The following is a 23,184-nucleotide window of genomic DNA, read 5'->3' as shown; positions in this document are numbered from 1 at the left end:
CTTCCACTTTGTCCGTCAGTGTTCGGCGCAGTGTGGCCCCGGGGTGCAGAAGAGGGAGGTGGTGTGTCTGACCCGAGGAGGGGTCAGAGAGGGAGGAGGAGGAGGGGACTGTGTTGGGGATAAACCGGCAGAGATGAAGGCCTGCAACGGAGGTCCCTGTGTGCCAACGACCATGTGGTACAGCAGCCCCTGGACACAGGTAGGACGAAGAATGAATGAAATACAGAGATGAATGGAGGAAAAATACATTTGAAGGACTTTTTTTTACTGTATAGTAGGGTTTAAAACGTGAATCAATTTTTACCTCTTTGCTTTTTGGTTTGTTTCTTTTTTAAGTTTCTAGTATAAAGACATCGTTGTTTTGTATTGTGTGTTTGATGGCCGACAAAAACTTTGCATTGACAGTGAAGTTAGTGCCAAATGTGCAGGAATTCAAATGTTCCTTTTAGTTTCTACAATTCTAGACATTTTTATTGACCCATAGTAACTTTAATTAGCAGTTTAAGTAGTCTTTTCTGTCATCTTGCTTCTTATTTAATTCCTTGTTGTTGTTTTTTACAATTATTCTAATTGTCAATCTGTTGATTATATTCTCGATTAATCGATTAGTTGTTTGGTCTATAAAATGTTAGAATATGGTGAAACATGTCGATCAGTGTTTCCCGAAGCCCAAGATGTTTTGTCCACAACTCAAAGATATTCAGTTTACTGTCATACAAAAGTAACAAAACCAGAAATATTCACATAAAGAAGCTGGAATCAGAGAATTTTGACTTTTTTTTTCTTTAAAAAAATACTCAAACCGATTAATTGATTATCAAAATAGTTGCCGATTAAGTTAAGAGTTGACAACTAATCGATTAATCGTTGCTGCTCTATTTTTTTTTTGCATATAAAGGTTTTGTATGTTTGTTTTGAAGTAAAAAGACTTTCATATTGCAGTGATATATTAAGCAGTTCAATAAATACAGCTACTGTATTCCTTTTTTCCAGTGTAATGTCCCCTGTGGGAATGGAACTCAGCGACGAGACATCATTTGTGTCAAGAAGACAGGGAATGATTTGACTGTCGCACCAGCCAGTGGGTGCGCTCATCTGGACAAACCTGCAGCGGTCCAAGAGTGTGAGATGGGCGAGTGTGAGCCTCAGTGGTTCACAACAGAGTGGAGCGCGGTGAGTGACGGGGGGGATAGGGAGGGAGGGGGATCTGGAAAAATCAAATGTTGGAAAGAGAAATGATGTGACAAAATTGGTCTGAACAACTCTACAAATAATGATTTATTTTGATTTATAACCATATTATTTACACTCTCTTTGTTCTCAGTGCTCACGTTCTTGTGGAAAAGGCTTACAAATGAGGGAGGTACGGTGTCTAACACCAGAGAAAAAGCACAGCCATGAATGTGATTTAAGACCCAAACCTGAACAGGAGCAAATCTGCAACACAATACCCTGCAGTCCACAAGTCCCAGGTAGGTGTGTGTGCGTGTGTGTGTGTGTGTGTGCGTGTGTGTGTGTGTGTGTGTGTGTGTGTGTGTGTGTGTGTGTGTGTGTGTGTGTGTGTGTGTGTGTGTGTGTGTGTGTGTGTGTGTGCGTGACAATGTCAAGTCAAGTCAAGTCAGTTTATTTATATAGCACAATTTAAAAACAATCCACGGTTGACCAAAGTGCTTTACACAGTAAAAAGTAAAAAGGCAGAAATTGACAAAGGACACACTGACAAAAAACACATATTGACATATTTAACACACATCAAAAGCCAGAAAAAACAGGTGGGTTTTCAGCCTGGATTTGAAACATTCGATGTTGGGGGTTGATCGAACATGTAGAGGGAGGCAATTCCACAACTTGGAAAAGGCACAGTCACCTTCATGCCTCAAATGAATACAAGGGTTGGAAAGCAGCAGCTTATCCGATGACCTCAGTGTTCCAGGAGGACAGCAGGGGATGTAAAAGGTCACTGAGAAACGCTGGAGCGAGCCCCTTCAAAGCTTTACAAGCTAAAAGTAAACTCTTGTAGTGAACCCTAAATTTCACTGGAAACCTCGGAGTAATAGGGCATGATTGTTTAGATTTTATTAGCAGACGTATGGCTACATTTTGCACAAGCTGAAGGCGTGCCATAGTCGTCTGACTGACTCCGAGATATATGGTGCCTTCAAATGGGGTCGTGTTTACCGCGTTCACGACAAGAGTCCATATGAACGCCCCCCTCTTGTGGTATTCACAACCTCGTAAGTGGAAAGTTTCTGAAAGCTCTGAGTTCACGACTGGTGACGTGTTTGTTGACGTTGTCAGAAATGGTCGGAGGCCATGGAAGTTCATTTTTCAGTGCATAATAAGTTAATGTATTGTATTTTTAGTTGTATATTATATATATAGACAGTTACGTTAATATTGCCGTTGCTTAGCAGCGGTGATCTCCCGACTTAACCACTTGAACGCCAAACATATTGTGTACATGACTTGTAAACACAAGCTCACAAGTTTCATTTGAAGGCACCAATAGTACGTTGCAATAAAATGAAAATAAAAAAAATTGCGTATTCATGTGTGTCTTTCTCGCCACAAACCTCTCTCTCTTCGTCTCTCTGTTCACAGATGAAAACTGCCGGGACAGACGTCACAACTGTGCGACGGTGGCTCAGGCCAGGCTGTGCGTCTACTCCTACTACAAGACCGCCTGCTGTGCCTCGTGTACCCAGAGTGCTCAGCGTAACAAGAGGCACTGACAGGTGTGCAAGAAGTCGAGGGTTAGGTCAAAAGGACCCCTGAAATGAGAAATCTGTAGAAGTGGAAAGCCCAGAGTAGACAGATCAGATAACATTTAGCTATTTTCTCCTGATTCTTCAGGTAAAACACTGTGAAAGCAGCCGGTTCCTTTTTCCAGTTCTCTGCATACGGTTTCATATTGTCCTTTTAGAACCACATATTCCACTGAGATCACATCTGTTTACTTTGTGCGTTAGCTTTAACAGGTTCATAATGTGTCACAAGGGACTGAGTGATGCATTCGCTGTGATTTCAACTCTCGGAGGCTGAGAGATTATAATGGAAGGTGCTCACTGAGGACACCGCTGTGTTTCAACAGCAAACTTAGCCTTTGTTTTAAGATCCTCTTTAATCTACAGGATCTTAAAACCAGACATGCATACCACTAATTATGAAAAGAAACGTGCTGAACAAATAATTACCATGTGTGCTAGACGAACTGTATACTGTAGTTCTACGTGTGCTGAAGATCTACTGGAATAGATCTACTGTGTTTCAGACCCCCAACTAAGCTAGAAGAAGGATTTCATTAACATATCGTATGTCTTTTTCCTGTTTGCCAAAAATATTTCCTCAAGCGTCCTCTTATTGTTCAGTATTTGGACAGATGAACCAAAGGAGTGGGGTGACCGTGGCAGTTAGTGACCAAATATATCAGAACGGGAAGAAGTGAGATTCTTCCCAAACAAGAAGGACAGTTAGACATGAAGTCCTTCAATGTGTTCATGTCAGTTACATATACATGTAGGTCTCTTTAAAGAGAGCTGTTGGAGTTAAAATCCACAGCTAAGATGTGAAGACTCATAGCTGCAGTTTTTACTAAACTAAAGACGATGCTGCTCACTAAATAACACACAAAACATTTTATTAACAAGGGATAAGACAGGTGTTGTCCTATACTTTTTTTCTTGTCAACAAATCACATGAAAAGACCAAACCAACAATGTGTTAGCCTGATGATGCAAATCTTTAAAAACAGCTCACAAATATATTGTTTAATTTGTTTTAAACATGCTCAGTCATTTCCTTAAACAACTGGGCACTAGTTTTTAGCAAATGTTAGCCGAACAAGAGTAAATAGTGCATTTGTTAGGGATTATTTTCAGCTGCGGATTAACACGTTATGACGCCAGGATGGTGCAATGTGGGATTGACTCAAAATAAGCTACAGTGCCCATGTTCATCGTAAAGGTACAGTGTGTAGGATTTGGCATCTAGTGGTGTGGTTGCAGATTGCAACCGAGTACCTCTCCTCTCACTCCTCACTTTCCAAGACTGCGGTAACGTGATCCGCCGAGTGCAAAACCGTGGTAACACCGTTCCCCTAGCTCAGAGGCCATCCTTACCATAATAACACTACTTTAGGAGCAACGGTAGTCAGACAGCGGCTGGCAGTACCACGGTTTTGCACTCTGCAGCTTTCGTTACCACAGTTTCACAGTTTGTCCGTTCTGGGCTACTGTAGAAACATGGCAGACTCCGTGAAGAGGACCCGCCCCCCTATGTAGATATGAAGGGCTCATTCTAAGATAACAAAAACACAACCATTCTTAGTTTCAGGTGATTATACACTAATGAAAACATAGTTATGAATATTATATTCCATTTCTGCTAATAGATCCCCCGAAATGTTACACACTGTTCTTTAAAAACAGCTCACAAATATATAGTTGCATTTGTTTTGAATACTCAGTAGTTCCTTAAACAGCAGGGCACTGTAGTTTTTAGCAAACATCCCTCAAACAAGAGAAAGTAGTGCATTTGTTGGGACTTTTTTCAGCTGCGGATTAACACGTGGTTTTAAGAGTTTAAGAGAACTAAGCTATGTGAGACAACTCAGCCAATGCAAGTGTTTTTTCATGGGAGTTCTTGACAATAAGAAAAATATAGAATATCGCCTTTAACCACAAACTTGGTCTGGAGATGTAAAACGATTCACTCCTCACCAACTTCATTTTGCAATTAAGTGATCACGGCACCATGACCATTGTGCCGTGGTGTTAAAAAAACATCTTTATGTCCTTCCTGTTTCCTCACCTCATCTCAATATCTTCTCTTTTTGCATCCGTCATCACCTTCTTGGGAGGAGATGATGAATCTGTCCTATGAGAGTCGGTGAAGCCTTAATTAGGAAACCTTGTGTAGACTGAGAAAGCTGCTTTCTTACAATTGTCTTTTAATAAGTTAGCTTATGATATGGATCAAATGCAGTCACTATGCTTTGACCTGAAGTAAATATTTTTGCATTCTGAGGTGGCGACCTCTGTATATGTGTGTAAGTACTCTTTACGCTCTCTTTCTCTTATATCGACTGTTTATACTTCACTCTTTTTCTTTTCCCACACCTCCCAAGAAGACATACACACACATTACACCCTGCCCACTCAAAGGTGAGGAGTCTGTATATTTGTCAGATATGTTTTAATGTCTATAATTTCTTTGAACATAGTATAAGCGCTTATGTTTTATAATTGAGTAGAGTTATCAGAAGTGTTGTTGTAGACTGCATTTATTCACATCTAACTGTCATATAACTATTTTGCATTTGACAAGAGAATCTTTATTGTACTTGTGATGTTTGGATGTTTGGATGTGTGACATGTACGTTCATGTTTGTGTGTGTATGGTTGTGTATTTTGCGATCGTGGCTTTGAATGCGTCATTCTTGTCTCTAATCCCTTGTAGTGAAAATTACTTTTTATATAAAAACAAAAAAAAGATAGTAATTTATCTATTATCGAAAGAACATGTAATTTATTTTCTTGTTTTAAGAAGCTGTAGCAAATTTTCTTTGTTACCACCAGAGTTTATAAGATTGTTATTGTTGATACACAGACATGTTTTTTTTTTATTATCATGCAAAAACAAAAAACAGTGTGGAAAAAATTATCTCAAAGCTTCATTTTAAATAAAACAACACAGAAATGAAGTGGTGTGTCATGTTTACGATTAAGGGTGAAATAGCCAGTTTAATCCAAATGATGGCGCCGTTGAGTCTCGTAGATGAGTTAAGAAGCCGAGTTCTCCTCAGAAATAAGTGGCCTACAGAATAAATGTCTCTTTTTGGTGTCAAGTCTGCATTGTGACTAGTTGTTTGTTTTTAGTTAGTGTTTTTTAATATATTTTTTAATTAATGTATTCAATTATTTCACCAGGACGTCTCTTGAGATATATTATCTGTTACCTGGTAAAAATGGCACCATAAAATCAGTTTGATCAGTAATCAAATGAGAACGATCAGTCGATTTTCAACATTCACATACAACACAATAAAAATCTGACCTGAATGACATGAATATACAAAGTCCTTAATGAAGCATATTTTATATGAAATGTGGTGTTTCAATGTCCGATACGAAGGCAGCATTTCCAAATCAAGTTCATCCTGCAGATTATTCCAAGCCCCCTGTGAATAAAAAACCCATCTAAGCCAAGTTCAGAGAGGTCAGATATGTCTCGATGCCTGAAGTGTAGATGTAGGAGAGTACGAGGTGAGTAGGGCCACTGGTGAAACAAAGTGAAAGCAGTTTAAAAGGCGTAGCAACGTTGTTAAACTAGACTTTTGCTAAAATATAATAGGAATGTGCAATCAGTGGTGGAAGTACTTAAGTAAAAGTAGCAATACTACAGTGTAAAAATACTTTATTACAAGTAAAAGTGTGTTCAAAGTCTTACTTACGTAAAAGTACAAAAGTATTAGCATCAAAATATACTTAAAATATTAAAAGTAAAAGTAATCATTATGCAGAATCATTTATATTATATTATTGAATTATAAATAGTGATGCATTAATGTGATCACTTTAATGTTGCAGCTGGTAAAGGTGGAGCTCATTTTAACTACTTTATATACTGTTGGGTAACAACCTGTGATAATACATCATAATGTAGTTGATTTATTTTCTATTAATCTGAATATGCAAAGTAACTAGTAACTAAAGCTGTCAAATAAATGTAGTGGAGTAAAGTAAAATACAAGTACCTCATACATGTACTTAAGTACAATACTTGAGTAAATGTACTGAGTTACATTCCACCACTGTGTGCAGTTATACGAGTGGTGTGGTTGGATACTTAAGTACAATACTGGATGCTGGAGAACCAAGTGACCGTTATAGGAGCCAGGAGGAGATACTCAGGTCATGAGTCCTAGTCAATGTTATCTTCCAACACCAGCGTCTTAATGCTGTTTCAACGCCTTATCGACACTTTTTGGGATACAATTCTGTTGGAGAAATACTAATTTGATAAGGGAATCAGTGATTTAAATCAATGTACTCCTTTATATAACCCCTTCACAAGTAATCACATTTGGATAGAGTATCACAATAATGGAATCTGCTTATATAATATCTATCATGTGTAGGTTTTTATAACAATCAGCTTTATTGGCCAGGTATGAGTACACATACCAGGAATTTGACTCCATGTTTTGTTGCTCTCATTGTACATACACAGAAATAGAAATACTGCTGAAAACAAGGACAACAAAGCTGAACAAGAGTAAACTTTAAGCATTTAGCTATTATGTACATACCAGTAGGTGAATATATATAAATAGTATATAAATAAACAATACAACAAGGAACAACAACATACAATGTCTATAAATCAGATTACCGTAAATTGTAAGCAATAATACAGTAGTGCAATGGTGCAGAGTGCAAATACGCTGGAATAAGAATTGAATGACTAATGTAACAGGTTGCTATATATACATGACGTAGGTGGATATGTACAGCATATGCACATATTCACCTATTTATCCCTGACAAATGCTGCAAATCAGTGTTCAACAACACCTACTTTGAGCCATTTAAGTCAGTTTTTTTCACTGGTGTATGTCCAGCTATCATACTAAAGTAGTGGTGACATAATGACTCCAATAATTAATGTCTTAATTCTTATGAATTGGGGGTCAAAATGTCATGTGAAATATACCAAATGAATGTAAATGCACATTGAATCATTCTTTTTTTAATACATGGTCAATTTTACATGTAAACATGAACCTGGTATGTATACATGTCCGTTTACAGTATATTCAGTGTAAGAGATTGATTTAGATCATAGATTGTGAACACCCCCCAGGTAATATATAACAGAAGAGAGTCCTTATTTGTAGCTTCAGGCTCTGCCAGGATTTCTAAGGTGTTTCTAGACATTTCTATGGTATTTATTTTTATGCATAGGCCCAGACCAGTGATACTGACATAAATTATATTTTTAAAAGTTCCATAAAGCCCTAACTGCTGAATGTGTAGTAGCCTACAATCTGAAACTGTAGCTTAAATGTGTAGTAATAGTCTGCTTTGGTTTAAATAAAAAAAGTAGAGTAACATCAAGTTGAGGTTTTCCCTCCTCAGCATCACTCTTGCCCTTGCGTGTGTGTTTCTTCTCCATCGTGCAGGGAGGCTTAACAGCTCCGGTGGCGTGCAGCCCCACTGCCTGCACACCGTTCACATCCTCAGGGCGCCCGTGCTTCCTCTCTGCCGGTGCTGCTCTTGTAAGAAAGCCCCCAGTGTGGAGATATACATGCAAGTGTGTGTGTGCTGTGTGGGAGGAGTGTATATATGGTGGATGAATGTGGCGGGGGATGCTGGCTCACAGAGGGCACGAGGCAAGTCAGGCAGATGGTGACCTTTTGGAGTAAATTACCATGAACCCTACGACTCTCTTTTCACTCAATGTCTCCCCCTCCAAGACTCTTAATGCACACACAGTTCAAAGATAATAAAAAATGGTGTCATCTGGCTGCTTAGCATTAAAGCTGCAGTTGGTAGAATTGGAGCAAATATGATTTAAAAAAAAGTTGTTTTTTATAAAACGGTCACTATATCCTGACAGTAGTGCATGAGACAGGTAATCTGAAAAAAAATCTCGTTACTCTGGTGTCCTCCAGTGCTCCTAATGGCATCTGCAAGATTTCACAGACCGGAGGAAAACAACCAATCAGAGCCAAGCTGGTCGTGTCGTCTCTAAGCAGCTGTCAATCACTCGCAAACTCTGATCAAATGGTCAAACTAGGCAGCGCTGATCAAATATAAATTAATATTCTGTTACTTTAATGCCTATTTCTTAGAAACATCATATAGGTAGATAGATAGATAGATAGATAGATAGATAGATAGATAGATAGATAGATAGATAGATAGATAGTAACTTTATTGATCCCGAGGGAAATTCAAGTTTCCAGCATCACAGTTCCATAGTGCAAAAACATGTTAGTAAAAAGGCAGTAAAAAAGTTAGTAGTGCAAAGTACAAAGTACAAAAAATAGAGATGACAAAAACTGTTAAAAGTGAATATAGTGCAGGGTAACAGCTGTGATACAGGACTATTAAAAAAGTGAATGTAGTGCAGAAGAAACTGTTAAAACTGAGTATAGTGCAGGGTAACTCCAGTAGCTTAGTCTATGAAAGTGCACTGTGTGCATTATTGTCTGTCCTGCAGACCGTCGTCCTTTGTGTGTAGTGTACTGTTTAGCTCTAAAATGAGAAAGTTTGTGACCAGGTAGCCATGTTGAAATCAGTTGAGGAAATACCAAGCACCGCCCACCAGCCGGAGCACAGCCAATAGGAACGCTCTCTCTGAAATGACCTGTGATTGGTCAAAGTCACGGGCTAGATTTTTTAAAGCATGAAAACAGAGCCATGAGGAGGTGTAGAAATGATCTCTCAGAGCACTTTTAGTTACAATAAACTGAAATATTATTATAGAATTTTTGCACAGTGATGCCAAAAACATGACTGCTACTGCAGGTTTAACATCGGACTCTGTCTTTACACATATCTCAGTGAAATAGCACCAATGTCGACCAGTTTTTCCCAAAGTACAGGCTTGTAAAGTAGGGCAACTCCAACCCCAAAGCTATCTCTCCTTCTCTTCTCTCTCTCTGTCACACATTTGTACTCTGTGACTGTGAGTGGGTGTGAGCGTGATTTCGGGTCTCGGGCGTGAACAGCTGTAGTATATAGTCGTGACTTACGTGCACGACGGCGTCGGGCACGCGCTTTCAGGCTTCACGTCAAGAGGCACGTCGTTTCAGCACCAAGGCCAGAGGCTCGCGGCTAGAACAATAGGCACGGCATCACCTAGGCAACGTGTAGAAAAAGATTCACCCGCAAAACCGTGGCTCGGGAAAAGAGTTTAAAAACACTTCTGGAAAATATGTAAACACATCAAAAATACAGTATACACTAAGGAATGAAGATGTAGAGGTAATTGAGTGATTAAGGGATAACCTTTTATTTATTTATTTATTTATTTCGTGTGAGTGAGGCGGACGTTTTTATCGACGGTCCCTGGGTGTTACGTCACAGCTAGCAACCGCTCTGGTTGTGAGGGAGGGGGAGTAGAGGAGATACCGGCATTAGACGTTAAACGCCATCCAGCCGTTGGAGCCGTTGGACGGTTGAGACGCAACAAGAACATATAGTAGTAAGAGTAACGGTTGGAACAATAACGGTTGGAAGAATAACGGCTATAACGGTGGAGAAAAGTCTCAAGAGACCAAGTTTACACTGTTGGATTTTCCCCTAATTTAAGCGTTTGGTTTAGCTTATTATCACTTTGTTAATTTAACAGGAATTAAGAGTGAAAGTGACTAAACTAACTAGCTATAGCTGCGTCCACTCTGGGATTTTGAGCGGTTGGTTAAACGTCAGTTGGACGTTGAGGTGACAACGAGCTGTGATTTTGAACTCACCTGCTACTCTGAGAGCCTCCACACCGGGAACACACCGGCGGGTTTTGGTTAAAAACACACACTTCTCTAGTATCTGTACACCAGAGGAGTAAAAGAGGAGGAGGAGGAGGAGGAGGAGAGGCACAAAGAGCATCCAGAGAGAGAGAGAGAGAGAGGACAGGAAGGAGGACGGGACGGAGCGCGGTGAGGACAACAACGGGGACCCAACATCCCTCTTTAATTCCTGATCTACACTCACTGCTCCATTACAACCATCCTCTCATAACGGTAAGACCTCTCATGTATGTCGCCTGTTTGTGTGTTGTTTTGTTCTGATATGTGTGTGTGTGTGTGTGTGTGTGTGTACATTGAGTGGGGATCGGACAAAGAGCAAAGGGAGCCCCATGACATCCGTGTGTGTATGTGCTGTAACCTACAGCTGGCTAAACAAAGAAACCGCTCTATTGCAATGATTTACCTCCCAATCACCACACTGTTTCCTCTCTGTTCTTATGTGTAGGGATCCTGAACGCTGTTTATCCGCCAAAAAGGTAATGAATATTATATACAGATATTTTATTTATATATATATATATTTAATTGGGGAGGGGGGGTGGAATTCCCATTATTGTTTTTTGATTGGCTAATTAACATTTGCATAATTGTTTTACCAGAAGCTACTGGAGCCCTTTGTCACCATGGCTGGGCAATAAATACTCAATATTATCACACAATTTTTTTTTTTTTACATTTATTTACATAACTGGGGCACACATTTTTATAGCCTAGAAGCATGTTCAAATAAGAAATTGTATTAAGAATTTTTTTTTTTTGTATTCTTAATTTCTTTTGTTTTACAACTACAAATATGTTAACACTATGATAAATTACAAGGAGAGAAAAACATGCACATTCTCAAAATTGTTTGTGGTGCTGGGAGTAGATCCCCTCCAATATGTACTGTGTGGGAGCAAGTCATTTTTTTTTTTTAAAAACTCTATAATAAATGACATTTTATAAACATAAGCCCCTGAGGGAATACTACAAATATTATTGTGATATCAGGAGTTTTAAAGTCTATAAACTGTTTTAATTATTAATTCATTATTATATACCACAGACATTCCATGAATCACTAAATTAATATGAACTGAAAAATATCTTTTAGGATTATTATTGTGACTATAATAGATGACATTTTATAAACATAAGCCCCTGAGGGAATACTACAAATATTATTGTTATATCAGGAGTTTTAAAGTATTTTAAGTGTATTAATTATTAATTCATTATTATATACCACAGACATTCCATGAATCACTAAATTAATATGAAATTAAAAAAAAAATGTAGGATTATTATTGTGACTATTATTGTCCACTTCTTGGGCTGTGACCCAAAGACTCATCCAGCAACGGTTGCTCCTCTCCAGGGATACCTGCTCCTGATCTGTTAGCCCCTCAGCCCCCGCAGAACCCAGTCCTCCTCGCCACTCTGTCCTGATGAAGGAGGCCGACGCCATCAAGCTGTTTGTGGGGCAGATTCCCCGGAATCTGGAAGAGAAGGACCTCAAGCCCATCTTTGAGCAGTTCGGGAAGATCTATGAGCTAACTGTGATTAAGGACAAATACACTGGCATGCACAAAGGTAGGTCTCGCCATTATAACACAGCTTAAACGTACAAAGACAAAAAGATAGATGGACAGATAGATACTAGACAGACAGACATGTGACAGTAAGGCAGATAGATGGGTGGATTTTTCGGCGCTGAGAGTCACATGTCACCATGGAAACTGTCACACCTCCTTTCGTCTCTATCTCCTGTTAACGCTGCAACGTGAGATCATGAAGACAGCCAAAGAAAGTCAGATACTACACGTAGACTGTGAATCAAATACATGCTTATGCATGAGTATGCTTGTGCCAAAATTTACTATGAAGTATACTATATAAAGGTGTCATATAATATATGGTATATAGAGATGGGAGACTCCGAGTTGTGTTAATGATTAGGGGGCTTTAAATTATGGCCCCTTCTAACAATAGATCGGTAATAAACTGTAGGAAACACACACACTCTCTCTCTCTCACACACACACACATGCACACAATGACCTGGGGTCCTGTGTGTTATGAACCAGATTAGGCTGTATGTTCCAATCAGTGTAATGGGCCTGTAAGCCTGGGTGACAGGGGAAAGAATCTGTTGTTTTGAGAATCCCCGCGGCCACAGTAAGCCCCTCTTAAAAGCAATGAGATGGACCATAAGATGCATGTGTGTCTGTCGTCATTATGTCGAGTCATTCTCAATGCTTCAGATGTACACTCTGTGTGAATGTTTCCATCCTAATCGTCTCTTCTTTGCTCTGAATCTACACTAGTCTGTCTGCAATGTCACCAGAATGCTAACCTGCTGCTAATCTTGTTGTCTTAGTGCTGGTGACAGGTGTAGTAAACAGCTCTCTGGCCAGCCAGCTCTGCTACCTACCCCTCCCTCACACACACAGACACAGGTACAGCACATAGGAAAACAGAGGGAGTGTATTTGGAGTGATCGTGAGGCATGCATATAGTGGTTGGTTTAGGGCAGGAACCTGACTGTGCCCGGCCTGCAAAGGCTTTGTTAGCCCCACGCACACGTCTGTGTGGTGCTGTCATGTGTGCTGACTCGTGCCGTGCCGTTCTGAAATGTGCCGTGCCGTGGAGTGTCCTTTTCTGCTCTAGAAGTGCATCATCATGGTGTTGTCAAGTTTAGTTAAAGTGCATGAATATATTTTTTTAATCTTCTCGCACAGTGATAAATCAGAATAGGTGACAAGTGCTCAGGGAAGACATCAGAAAAGGAGACATTTAAATGATTTAAATGGTGTGGCTGTGTGTGTTTTTGTAGGGGGTGATACAGACACAGAGATAAAGGATGACAAATATTAGAGCTGCTCGCTGACTTTTCCTACCTTTTACTCCATGGCCTTCTTCTTCTCCCTCTCCCTGTCTCTCTCTATCTGACAGGATGTGCGTTTCTGACGTACTGCGCGAGAGAGTCGGCGCTGAAAGCCCAGAGCGCTCTACACGAGCAGAAAACACTACCAGGGGTAAGTGCACATCGCAAACACACACATCCCCAAACCGTACACACTTCACACTTATGCAACAATGCACACAAGCTTGCATGTACACTCAAATCACAAGAGCCCCCTCCCCCCACCTACATGCACAGACACTACCTTATACACACACACACACAGAAGTGGCCTCAGATCAGTGTGCGTCTGTGCTACTGGAGGTTCAGCTCCCATTAGTAACACTGTGACATAACTCAGCAGCCAGCAGGCGTCTTGCTGCGAAGGACAAACACTCCCTCTCACCGGAGACACGTAGGGTACTCCGTGAGCATAATCATCTCCATTTCTCTATCTCCCTCTGTCTCTCCATCTCTCTGTCGGCCTCTCCGTTAGCCTCCGGTGATAGCTCCTGCCTAGAGAGTGTGTGTAATTAATGTGGCCATTCCCCTTTGTCTCGTCCCAGTCTCCCTCGGTCTCTCTTGTTGAGGGATCGTGTGCTGCGGCTGGGCAGGGGTAGGACACTGTTCATTATGGATGGGCCACTGTGCGAGATCTGTGTCTGTCTCGTAGGCTGTACCTCTCTGTCGCTCCCTCTCTCTCTGACCTGGTTTCCGCTGCAGTTAAAAACGGATTTTACAGTGGCTGTTTTGGAACATTTTGCATTTTTACCCTATTCTTTACAAAGTAGTGTGCACTCCCACCCAGCCAAGAGAGAGTGCTGTTAAAGTATAGGACGTGTTGTAGAGATGACATTTCCCCAGCCTTATCTAAACTCCGATTTGCAGCAGTTATAACAGAATAGCGAATGCACCTCCACCATCTCTGAGCCGCTCTCTATCTTATTCTCTCTGTGTCGCCCTGCCACTAATCGGAGTTTCAGTTCCTGCACCTTCTCTGCAAGCTGGGGTGTTGATAAGATCTTTGTGAGAAAATGGTTGGAGGAAAAGGCTTTGGGGGGAGGGGAAATATTCTGACACACACAAACACAAAACCCTGCATACATACATATATATTGCAATCATGCATGCTTTTCCAAGCAGCTGGGAAATGCCTCCGCATTCGATTCTTACACACACACACACACACGTACGAACACAGCATGTTAATAATGACATTAATCCAATTAGGGGCCTGCTAAGGAGTCTGACCTTTCTGCGAAAATCACCTCTCCACTGTCTGCTGTGTCTCCCTCTCGTGCTGCCCTTTGTCCTTTGACTCATCCCTGCCTCTAACCCTCGCCACTGGGTTTTACTTTTATCCTTTTTTCTGTTGATGACATCAATAACCGGCTTGTCGCAGGAGCAGATAGATAGCGGTGAATTTCCGGATAAATTGTGATGAATATTCTGGACACACGGAGGAAACATTTGCAGGGAGGATACTCATTAGCGGTGCAGATTTACTAAAGAGCCAGCACGAAACAATCAGAAGCACCACTCCCCCGAGGAAGACTTGTGCTGAATCCTGGGGTGTGGCTATCGTGTGCTGGGTTTTCAATAAGCCTGGACTGTCAGTGAGCAACTTTCCTCGATTTGGAGTGTCCTGCCTTCCCCTTGAGATGTATATGAAACAGATATCCTGTCCAGTTTCGAGCCAAAATTCTTCAGTAATCTCCAGAATATGAAAAACGATTTGATGAAGGCCTTACTACAGCATGTTTATCTGAGTTCAGTGAATTGGTTGATGGATAACAGTAAATAGAAGACAGACAGTCTAGACAGTTTTTCGCACTCATTCCCCACTAACAACCCCTCTGGTATATTTGACGAATGCTTGAGTTTTTTAAAGGATAAATCTAATTCTTGAAGGTGTATCTTCTCTAGCTCTGCTATCACTTTCCTCTACCTGTCTATGCCCTTACTCTATCCAGTGTGTCTTCCTCCCCCTCCCTGTCTGTTGCCTTCTTTGACAGGATTAAGAAATGACTTCAGACGATTTCTCTCTCCCTTTCACACATCCTCCCATTGTCCAATTCTTTTCTTTCCCTAAGAATTGCTTCTTCATTTCTTCCTTATTCCTCCCTTTATTTTTCCCTCCATGCTCTCCATTTTATCTCTTTTTTTTTTCTCCCTCAAATCCCCTCTGTCCTCTGTTCAACTCCTCCCCTCACGTCTCCCAGTTTCTCTGCACCAGTAGAATATTACAGAATGTTCTCTTCACTACCCCCAACCCTCCTTTCATCGCTCGCTCCTTCTCCTCTCTAAAATCTCTTCATGGTATCCCTCTTTCATCCCCGCTTTTCCCTTCCTGCTGTCTTTTACTCATTTTTTTCCCCCTCACTGCACGCTCGCGCTTCCTCCTCGGATTCTCATTTCACAGTCATTTATGGTAACCCTTCTTCTAAGTCCTCCTCTCAACGTCAGTCTCTCTCTCTCTCCCTCCACCCCCCCCCCCCTCACAGTTCCTCTACCCCTCGTCTCATTTCCCCTCCTCTTGATTAGTTGACCCTTTTGACCGTTTCACACCCCCGTCTCCTCCCTCTCCTCCCCCCTCTCTCCTTCTTCCCGGGCTCCACTTGTTAAGCTGCATGATTAGTTTCTCACAAACTCATTTTCATAGTCAGATCCCGGGCTCACCGTGGGGCAAGGGGGGCGGAGGTGTGTGCGTGCATGCACATCTTGAATCTTGGGATCGCTCTTAATTGCGAGTACTGGTGGAACGTCAGGCAGCTCATGCAACTTTAATAGAGCTGTAGCATCACACACTCATACAGATGTGTTTCTCTTACACCATGGCCAAGCAATTAAAGGTTTGTTGAAGTCCGATGCTAGAGCGCTCTTGCCGCTTCTGTCTGTCACTCACTGATGGGATTTAACGCCGATTTAACGCTTCCAACCAGCCAGTGGAGGAAGGAGACAAACACAGGGAGAGTTGCAGAGAAACTATACCTCAAATGCCCCCCGCTCTAGCTTCAGCTTCGACTGTCAGATTGGAAAATGAAGAAAAGGATGGAGGGATTGTGAGAGAGAGAGAGGGAGATGAACAGATGGCCTTATCAGAGTGTCCTGCGCCTTGTGTTTAATTTGGACACAGAGAGGGAACGAGAAGCACAGAGGGAGCACGGGAGGAAGAGAGGGAGAGAGTTGCATTGTAAGTCACAGAGGCATAAATTTAACAGTGGAACCACTAGCAAGTCCCACTGTAGCACGCAGATGTTTCGGTGTATTAGATGCGGTACAGAGATTCCCCCTGGGATGCATCCACACGATAGAGCTCATGTTTAGCTGTCGCATATCACTGCTAATTTGCACTTGAAAATTGAATTTCTCATTCGTATTCGCATGCTGGGGTTGCACCAAATGGGAATAATGAGGAAAATATTCAACGAGGGAAAAATATGCTCCTATAAAAGTCATTTTTGGTTTCACCTTGTTGATGCCTGACTAATATTGCTAAGTGAGTGAACAGAACAGGACAAATAAGCAACGATAAACGATAATAAGAATGTCCATCAACAGCCATTAAGCAATTGTGTCCATGTACAGTATTTCATATTTTTTTATCTCATCTACATACATGCTATTGATTTACGTTGTACCACGGGCTATTGTCTTGTTAGTACAGAGGGTTGGTGGCAGTAGGCCGACAGCATGTGTCCAGGGTCAGAGGTCAGGGCTCAGCCTCTAGTCAACAAATTCAGGGTGGCTGGTCTCAGAGCTGTAAAAAAAGGAGTGGTGACAGGGGGATGGTGAAGTGAAAGTTTGGATACAGAATGTTTTTTCACAATTTCTTATCTTGTCTTTGGTATTTATTATTCCTTTAGATTACTCATTAATACAGCATAATTAGTAGGGCTGGGACGATACACCTATCTCCCGATTCGATACTGCCATGATACTTGGGTGCCGAATCAATATGAATTGCGATTCGATATTACGATTTATTGCAATTTTTGTTAACTTTTTTAATAATAGACCATGGGAAAAAGTTGAATCATACACTTTTAGGGACTCTCTCCCGTCAGCTCCGTTGTCTTAATACATCCATGGTCAGCTCCATCGGGGCCGTTTGAATGCATTTAATATAAATGTCAGTATATGGGTGCTCTACTGTTGTAGCGTCGGCCGATTTGACCACGGAGATGCGAGTGACGGCTGGCTTACCGCAATACGATAACGTTTCCTGTCGTGACAGAGTTAGCATGCAGCTTTAGCCGTGATGTGTAGCTCTGCTTTTCCTGTCAATGTGTGAAACCCAAAGTGTTTCCATACTTTACTGTATGTGTAGTATTTACCACTTTGGTGCAGGTCGTATCCACGCGGACCCTCCGCCGTTTTCTGCTCCGTCGTCTCTGACAGTTTCTGTCGGCTACAGTTTGTTTTGGTTGAAGGATACGGAACAGTTATGACGTCACGTTACTCAGACAACAATAAAAGCAGTAACTTCCTTCTACCTCCAACTCAAATGAGGCAAATACTGTATATCGATTCTGGCATTAAAAAATCTATTTGAAAATCGTAAAAAAAAAAAATCACGATACAAAGGTGAATTGATTTTTTTTCCCTACCCCTAATAATTAGTTTGACATGCTGGTTTTTCAGTAACTTAACAGAAATGTAGTAGTAAAGTTGTAAATTGTTATGGTGTCATGTTGATCACTTTAAAATTGTTTTTGTTCACATCCCAAGCTTGTATATCAATTACAGTTTGACTAATTTTAAGTAAAAGAGAACAGTTATATTTTGTACTCCTTATAACACAAAATCTACAGTAATGATTCCTACAAAACCATCTTTGCTTTATCCTAATCTCCATCCTTCCTCCCTCTCTCTCTCGGCCCACACTTCACTCCCGGCCTGTTTAGATTTTAACCTCACATCTCCCTCCCCCTCTCTATCTCTCCCAAAGCCTACTGCTGCTGTATTTCCTCCCTTATCTTTTCCCTTATCTTTTCCCTTTTGTTCTCTGCTCCGTTGATATCTCTCTCTCCATTTAATCTGCACTCTCTCCTCTCCCTGCGTTTATCACTCCCTTCATCTTTGTTCTACTTCAAACACAAGTGTTCGTACATACACACACATTATACACAAACACACATAAACACACGCGCACACATCTGTTTGGTCACGCCGGCATCCGCAGATCTCAGTGTAGGTGAAATTAAAGTGTGATAAGCAGCTTACCAGGTGTGTGTTGTCATGCTTCACTGCTCTCCAGGCAGCACTCTGCTCCCTGTTCTTTGATTAGAGCCTAACCAAAGCCTACAAACACACACACACACACACACACACACACACACACACACACACACACACACACTTAGACGTACACACACTGTACTTCCCATAATACACTTGATGCCTAATGAATTATTAAAAAGGCACCACAGGACAAGTAGTTAACAATAACTGATACAGCAGAGGATCGATGCACATATGAAAAATATAATAAAAGTTTGTAGTAGTGATATTGATTACATGCAGAAGGTGTGACAGCGCTCCTTAGCCGATAAATTGGAACAGTTCCAGGGTTACTGAAATTGAGCCTGGACTGAAAAGAGAGGGAGTGAATTTGTTATTTATGTCCCGGCTATATTTATTTGCTTGCACACACAGTATGGACTCACATGGACTCAGCTGGGTACTTTCAAGGTGCAGCAGCTCAATGGTGATGCCACTTCTGTATAGTCAGTGTTACATTTTCAATTCAAAGTAGTGGTATGTTCGACGTAGTGTTAAGAGAATGACTCAAACAGTCCGTGTAGTTGATGTTTATCAGATCCACTGAGGACGTGTGCATGTTGTGTACGTTCTGTGTGTGTTTCCATGTGGAATCTAAGATGCCTGGCAGGCAGCCTCCCTATGGGGCAAAGCTATGATGAGCAATTATCCACTAGGGCGACTTTGTAGGCTAATTTAGCATATTTATGTGGTCAGCAGCACTGTTTACTATTCCCCTTCACTGCTTACTGCTGCACTTTCAATTCAGAACAGACCCCAGCTCCCTCTCTCTTTCTCTCTCTCTCTTTCATTTCCTCTCCGTCTCTTCCCTCTCTGCCATCCCTCTGCCTCTATCTCTCCCCGCCTGATGGGGTTTGTGATGTGTATCGCTCCCCCCCTCCCTCGTGCTGTTTCTCTATTTTTATCCTCACTGTGTGTGGGATGGGAAGGGAGTAGAGGGACAGGTGTAGAAAAAAAGTGTGTGTGTGTGCGTGTGCAAGAAGTAGAGAGAAAGAGGAGGAGCCAGAGAGCGTGATACAGAGGGGGTATGCAATGCGAGTCGAGGGGTGTTTGTGTGGCGTTGAGGACAGCTAAAACCAAGGGGGATTTAGCTTGTTTGTTATAAACAAAAGTATTTACTCTGTGTGTGTTTGTGTGTATGTGTGTGTGCGCTTGTGATGTATGTGCATGTGCATCTGTGCATGCAATATGGACAAGAGTGCCTGCCTCATATTTCATCACAAAATTGAGGCAGAATCTAATCATAGCCTCATAAAAGCCTGACCCTGGAGAGCGCCTGCTTTTCTAAGGCCTGACACACACACACACACACACACACACACACACACAGAACATTTGTATCTTGTCCAGTTTGATTATGTTTGTGTGTACACATGATTACCAGGTTACGTGATTGCTCGCTGCCAATTCTGCGCCTCTCAGATGCTGAGCCCTAAAGTAGCCCCAAAGTTGAGTTGAGTCCATATCACACACCATCTGTTTTGTAAATCCAGCCAGCTATAAAAAAAATAAATAAAAAATCTGCAGGGCCTATAGTTTCTCACATTCACAGATTGAAAAGAACTGTTTAGTTGCAGTTATCTGTCATCATTATGGCATCTGACGCTGCATGGACGTGCTTTGTTCTCTCGCAACTTAAAGCTGGCTTCAAACCTGGAGTGAAGCACAGCACGGGCAGCTTTTTAAATCCTGGATTCACACATGGCTTATCGCAAGATGCACACTTGAAGGTGATGAATTTAGAAATCAAAGCATGTCCAGTGGTCAAATTTGCATATTTGAACTAGACATTAAATATCGATACTACACATTTACAGATACAAATAGTTTAATTTGACTGATTATTGTAAGCACACAAGAGGGGATGTCTTTCATTTATGTATTTGGGTTTTTAAGGGATTATCAAGGATGAAAACAAGTGCCAGAAAGCAGAGTGAGCCAAAAAATCACTTAAATGCAGCGAGCTTTAACAGATGCCCAGATCTTGGGTCGGGCTTTGATCATTGAGCAGTGTCACTGACTTCCAGTGCCAGATCATATAGCAAGCATCACTCACTTTTTACATCAGTTACTGTAACATTCACCCTTTCATTTCCTTCCCCAAGCACAGATCTTATTGTGCTGCTTTTGGTACATTTGGCCACCAAAAATGTACTGAACTCCCTGAGTCTGGATTTCAAGTAAAACTAAAAAATCCTCTGCAGAGCTGTAGAGAACGATTAATCGATCAAATTAATCGGCAATTATTTTGATAATCGATTAATTTGTTTCTCTGATTCCAGCTTATTAAACGTGAATATTGTCCGATTTCTTTACTTCTCGATGACGGTAAAATTAATATATTTGAGTTATGGACAAAACAAGACATTTGAGGACATCAAATTGGGCTTTTGGAAACACTGATCGACGTTTTTCACCATTTTCTGACATTTATAGACCAAACAACTAAACAATTAATCGACAGATTAATCCACAGTTAAAATAATCATTATTTGCAGCCCTAATCCTCTCTAATATATGTTATTAAAAGTCAAGGATGATGTTCATACTGCCCATGTGAAACTAAAACCAGCATCCAGACACCTTGTCTCAGCATGTAATATTTATATGTCTGCACTAAGCCCGACGTATGGAGCAGGGCCCGTACAATGGGGGGTGAATGAGTGTGTGAATTCGTCTGAATGAAATGGGGGGTTAAGAGTGGTGGAGGAGGGCCATGAAGAGGTTTTGGCATGAATAGGGGTGTATAGACATGGAGGGGGTAGGGTGAGACAGGGGAGGAGCGGAGGAGGTCGGGTTAGAGGGAAGGAGGAAACAAGACAAAAGTTTGCCATAATGAGCGTGGAGGAAGGGGCAGGCGGGTGGTGCGTGGAAGAAAAGGGTTGTTCTGGGTGGTGGAGGAGTGGGAGGGAGTCAGGGCGCACTTCTGTCAGTTTAAACAGAGACATCTGTCAGAGGGGGCCACTGGTGTGTGTCTGCATATGTGTGTGTGCGTAGATATAAGTGTGTGTGTGTGATTAGGCAACAAGGGGATGACGGGACTTCAGTTGCACCTGGGGTGTGACCTCCGCTCTGAGGTTTCCTCTCTAACCACACTTCAACCTGCTGTCTCGATTATGGCCTTTCACACTGACCACAGGGCAAAGCTGGAGCTTTATACAGACCAAATTACACTATTGTTGATCACCACACACACACACACGCACACGCACACACACAAAATGCTCTGTCCAATAGCAGAAGATAGGAGGATAGGACAACAGGGCTTGTGTAGCTCTGGTGTCTTTGGTTTTCAAGTTACGTCTTGTTTTAATAATGCACACAAAGGATTTAGATTTACGGTTTTCGTATTTAGGGTTTGTTCAGTTCATGTAAAGTTTGATTTTGAAGCAGATTTTTAGTTATTGAACGTAAGAAAGTTAATACTTCTTCTTCGCTTTCTGTGTATGGTATATCACATTTTAAGGTTTGTGATAGGGCTGCATAATATGAAGAAATACATGATACGCGATTACTTTGTTGAATATCACAATAACAATATTACTTGCGATGAATAAACAGACATTAAACTCTACTCAGTTCTGCCTTTCTGCTTCTTTCAGTGTTCTGCTAAAATAATTGCTTGTTGAATTAAAAGAAATGAAAGGAAATTATTTCCAACATTCTTTTATTGAACAAATTAAACGTTGAACTGAACACAAAAGGCATCAATAAAATAAAGAATGATAGTTACATTTTAAAGTGCAGTTTGTTATTGATACTCTCTTTCAACTAACTAAATCCCTGGGTGCAATGTCTTTCACATTTATTGTGCAAATTGACATCGCAATGATGATAAAATAACAATATATTGTGCAGCCCTAGTTTGTGAAGTTGATCATAATTGAATAGGATTGAGATTTGGGTATAACATCTAATTGCCAGACATGTAATCTTTAGTATATACACCCATAGGCCTGTGTATTGAGTGTAAGACTTCAATCTGAATACTCAAATATGTATATAAGTAAATAAGTATTAAAATAAGTATTTTCTTCATTTTATGCCACTGTCCTTGACCTTGATTGATGAAATACCATCATCAAATAAAGATGTAAATTCACAGAGAGTTAGTAGAAAACAACAGCAGGAGAATTTAACAACATTTACAAGGCAAGCTAGACATTGCTTGAGAGACTGTCTTGCAACTGATTAGCCAAATATCTATCTTGTTAGTAAAGTGAGTTTTAGAAATTGTAAGTATGCCTTATGAGTTGTTCCCCTATGAAATAGAAGCGAGTAGTTTAAGATCAGATAAAAAACACACCACTATAAATTAGGGCTGTCAATCGATTAAAACATTTAATCCCGATTAATGGCATGATTGTCCATGATTAATCGCAAATTAATCACACAGTTTTATCTGTTCAAAATGTACCTTAAAGGGAGATTGGGGGCAAATATGTTTGCTTTTTTGCAAATGTTTGTATACATTTATTATTAG

General features: G+C 40.9%; 2 protein-coding genes across 9 annotated transcripts in view; both read left to right on the top strand.

Moving 5' to 3' along the window:
* The window catches only part of adamtsl4 (ADAMTS-like 4), a 41,754-nt gene extending 36,053 nt beyond the window's left edge, over positions 1 to 5,701 (top strand). The window contains exons 14-17 of the mRNA XM_074653540.1: positions 20 to 199; positions 994 to 1,173; positions 1,325 to 1,472; positions 2,602 to 5,701. Coding sequence (XP_074509641.1) covers positions 20 to 199; positions 994 to 1,173; positions 1,325 to 1,472; positions 2,602 to 2,732 — 639 coding nt within the window. The 3' untranslated portion in view covers positions 2,733 to 5,701. The remainder of the gene's footprint in view (positions 1 to 19; positions 200 to 993; positions 1,174 to 1,324; positions 1,473 to 2,601) is intronic.
* Positions 5,702 to 10,136: 4,435 nt separating this feature from the next.
* Positions 10,137 to 23,184, top strand: part of LOC141778954 (CUGBP Elav-like family member 3) — a 29,494-nt gene continuing 16,446 nt past the window's right edge. For 6 of the 8 annotated variants that reach the window (XR_012596158.1, XM_074653536.1, XM_074653535.1 and 3 more), the window contains exons 1-4: positions 10,139 to 10,747; positions 10,980 to 11,010; positions 11,892 to 12,106; positions 13,469 to 13,551. Coding sequence is in view for 7 of the 8 variants with exons in the window: in XM_074653536.1 (XP_074509637.1) it covers positions 11,962 to 12,106; positions 13,469 to 13,551 (228 nt within the window). In the remaining variant the exon portion in view is untranslated. Of the gene's footprint in view, positions 10,748 to 10,979; positions 11,011 to 11,861; positions 12,107 to 13,468; positions 13,552 to 23,184 lie in introns of all 8 variants that reach the window. The other 2 variants (XM_074653538.1, XM_074653533.1) reach the window with 2 other exon arrangements.

This window comes from Sebastes fasciatus, chromosome 12 (assembly GCF_043250625.1).
Source record: "Sebastes fasciatus isolate fSebFas1 chromosome 12, fSebFas1.pri, whole genome shotgun sequence".
NCBI classification, from domain to species: domain Eukaryota; kingdom Metazoa; phylum Chordata; class Actinopteri; order Perciformes; family Sebastidae; genus Sebastes; species Sebastes fasciatus.
Note: the sequence above shows the minus strand (reverse complement) of the source record. Positions and strands in the feature narration are given on the sequence as shown.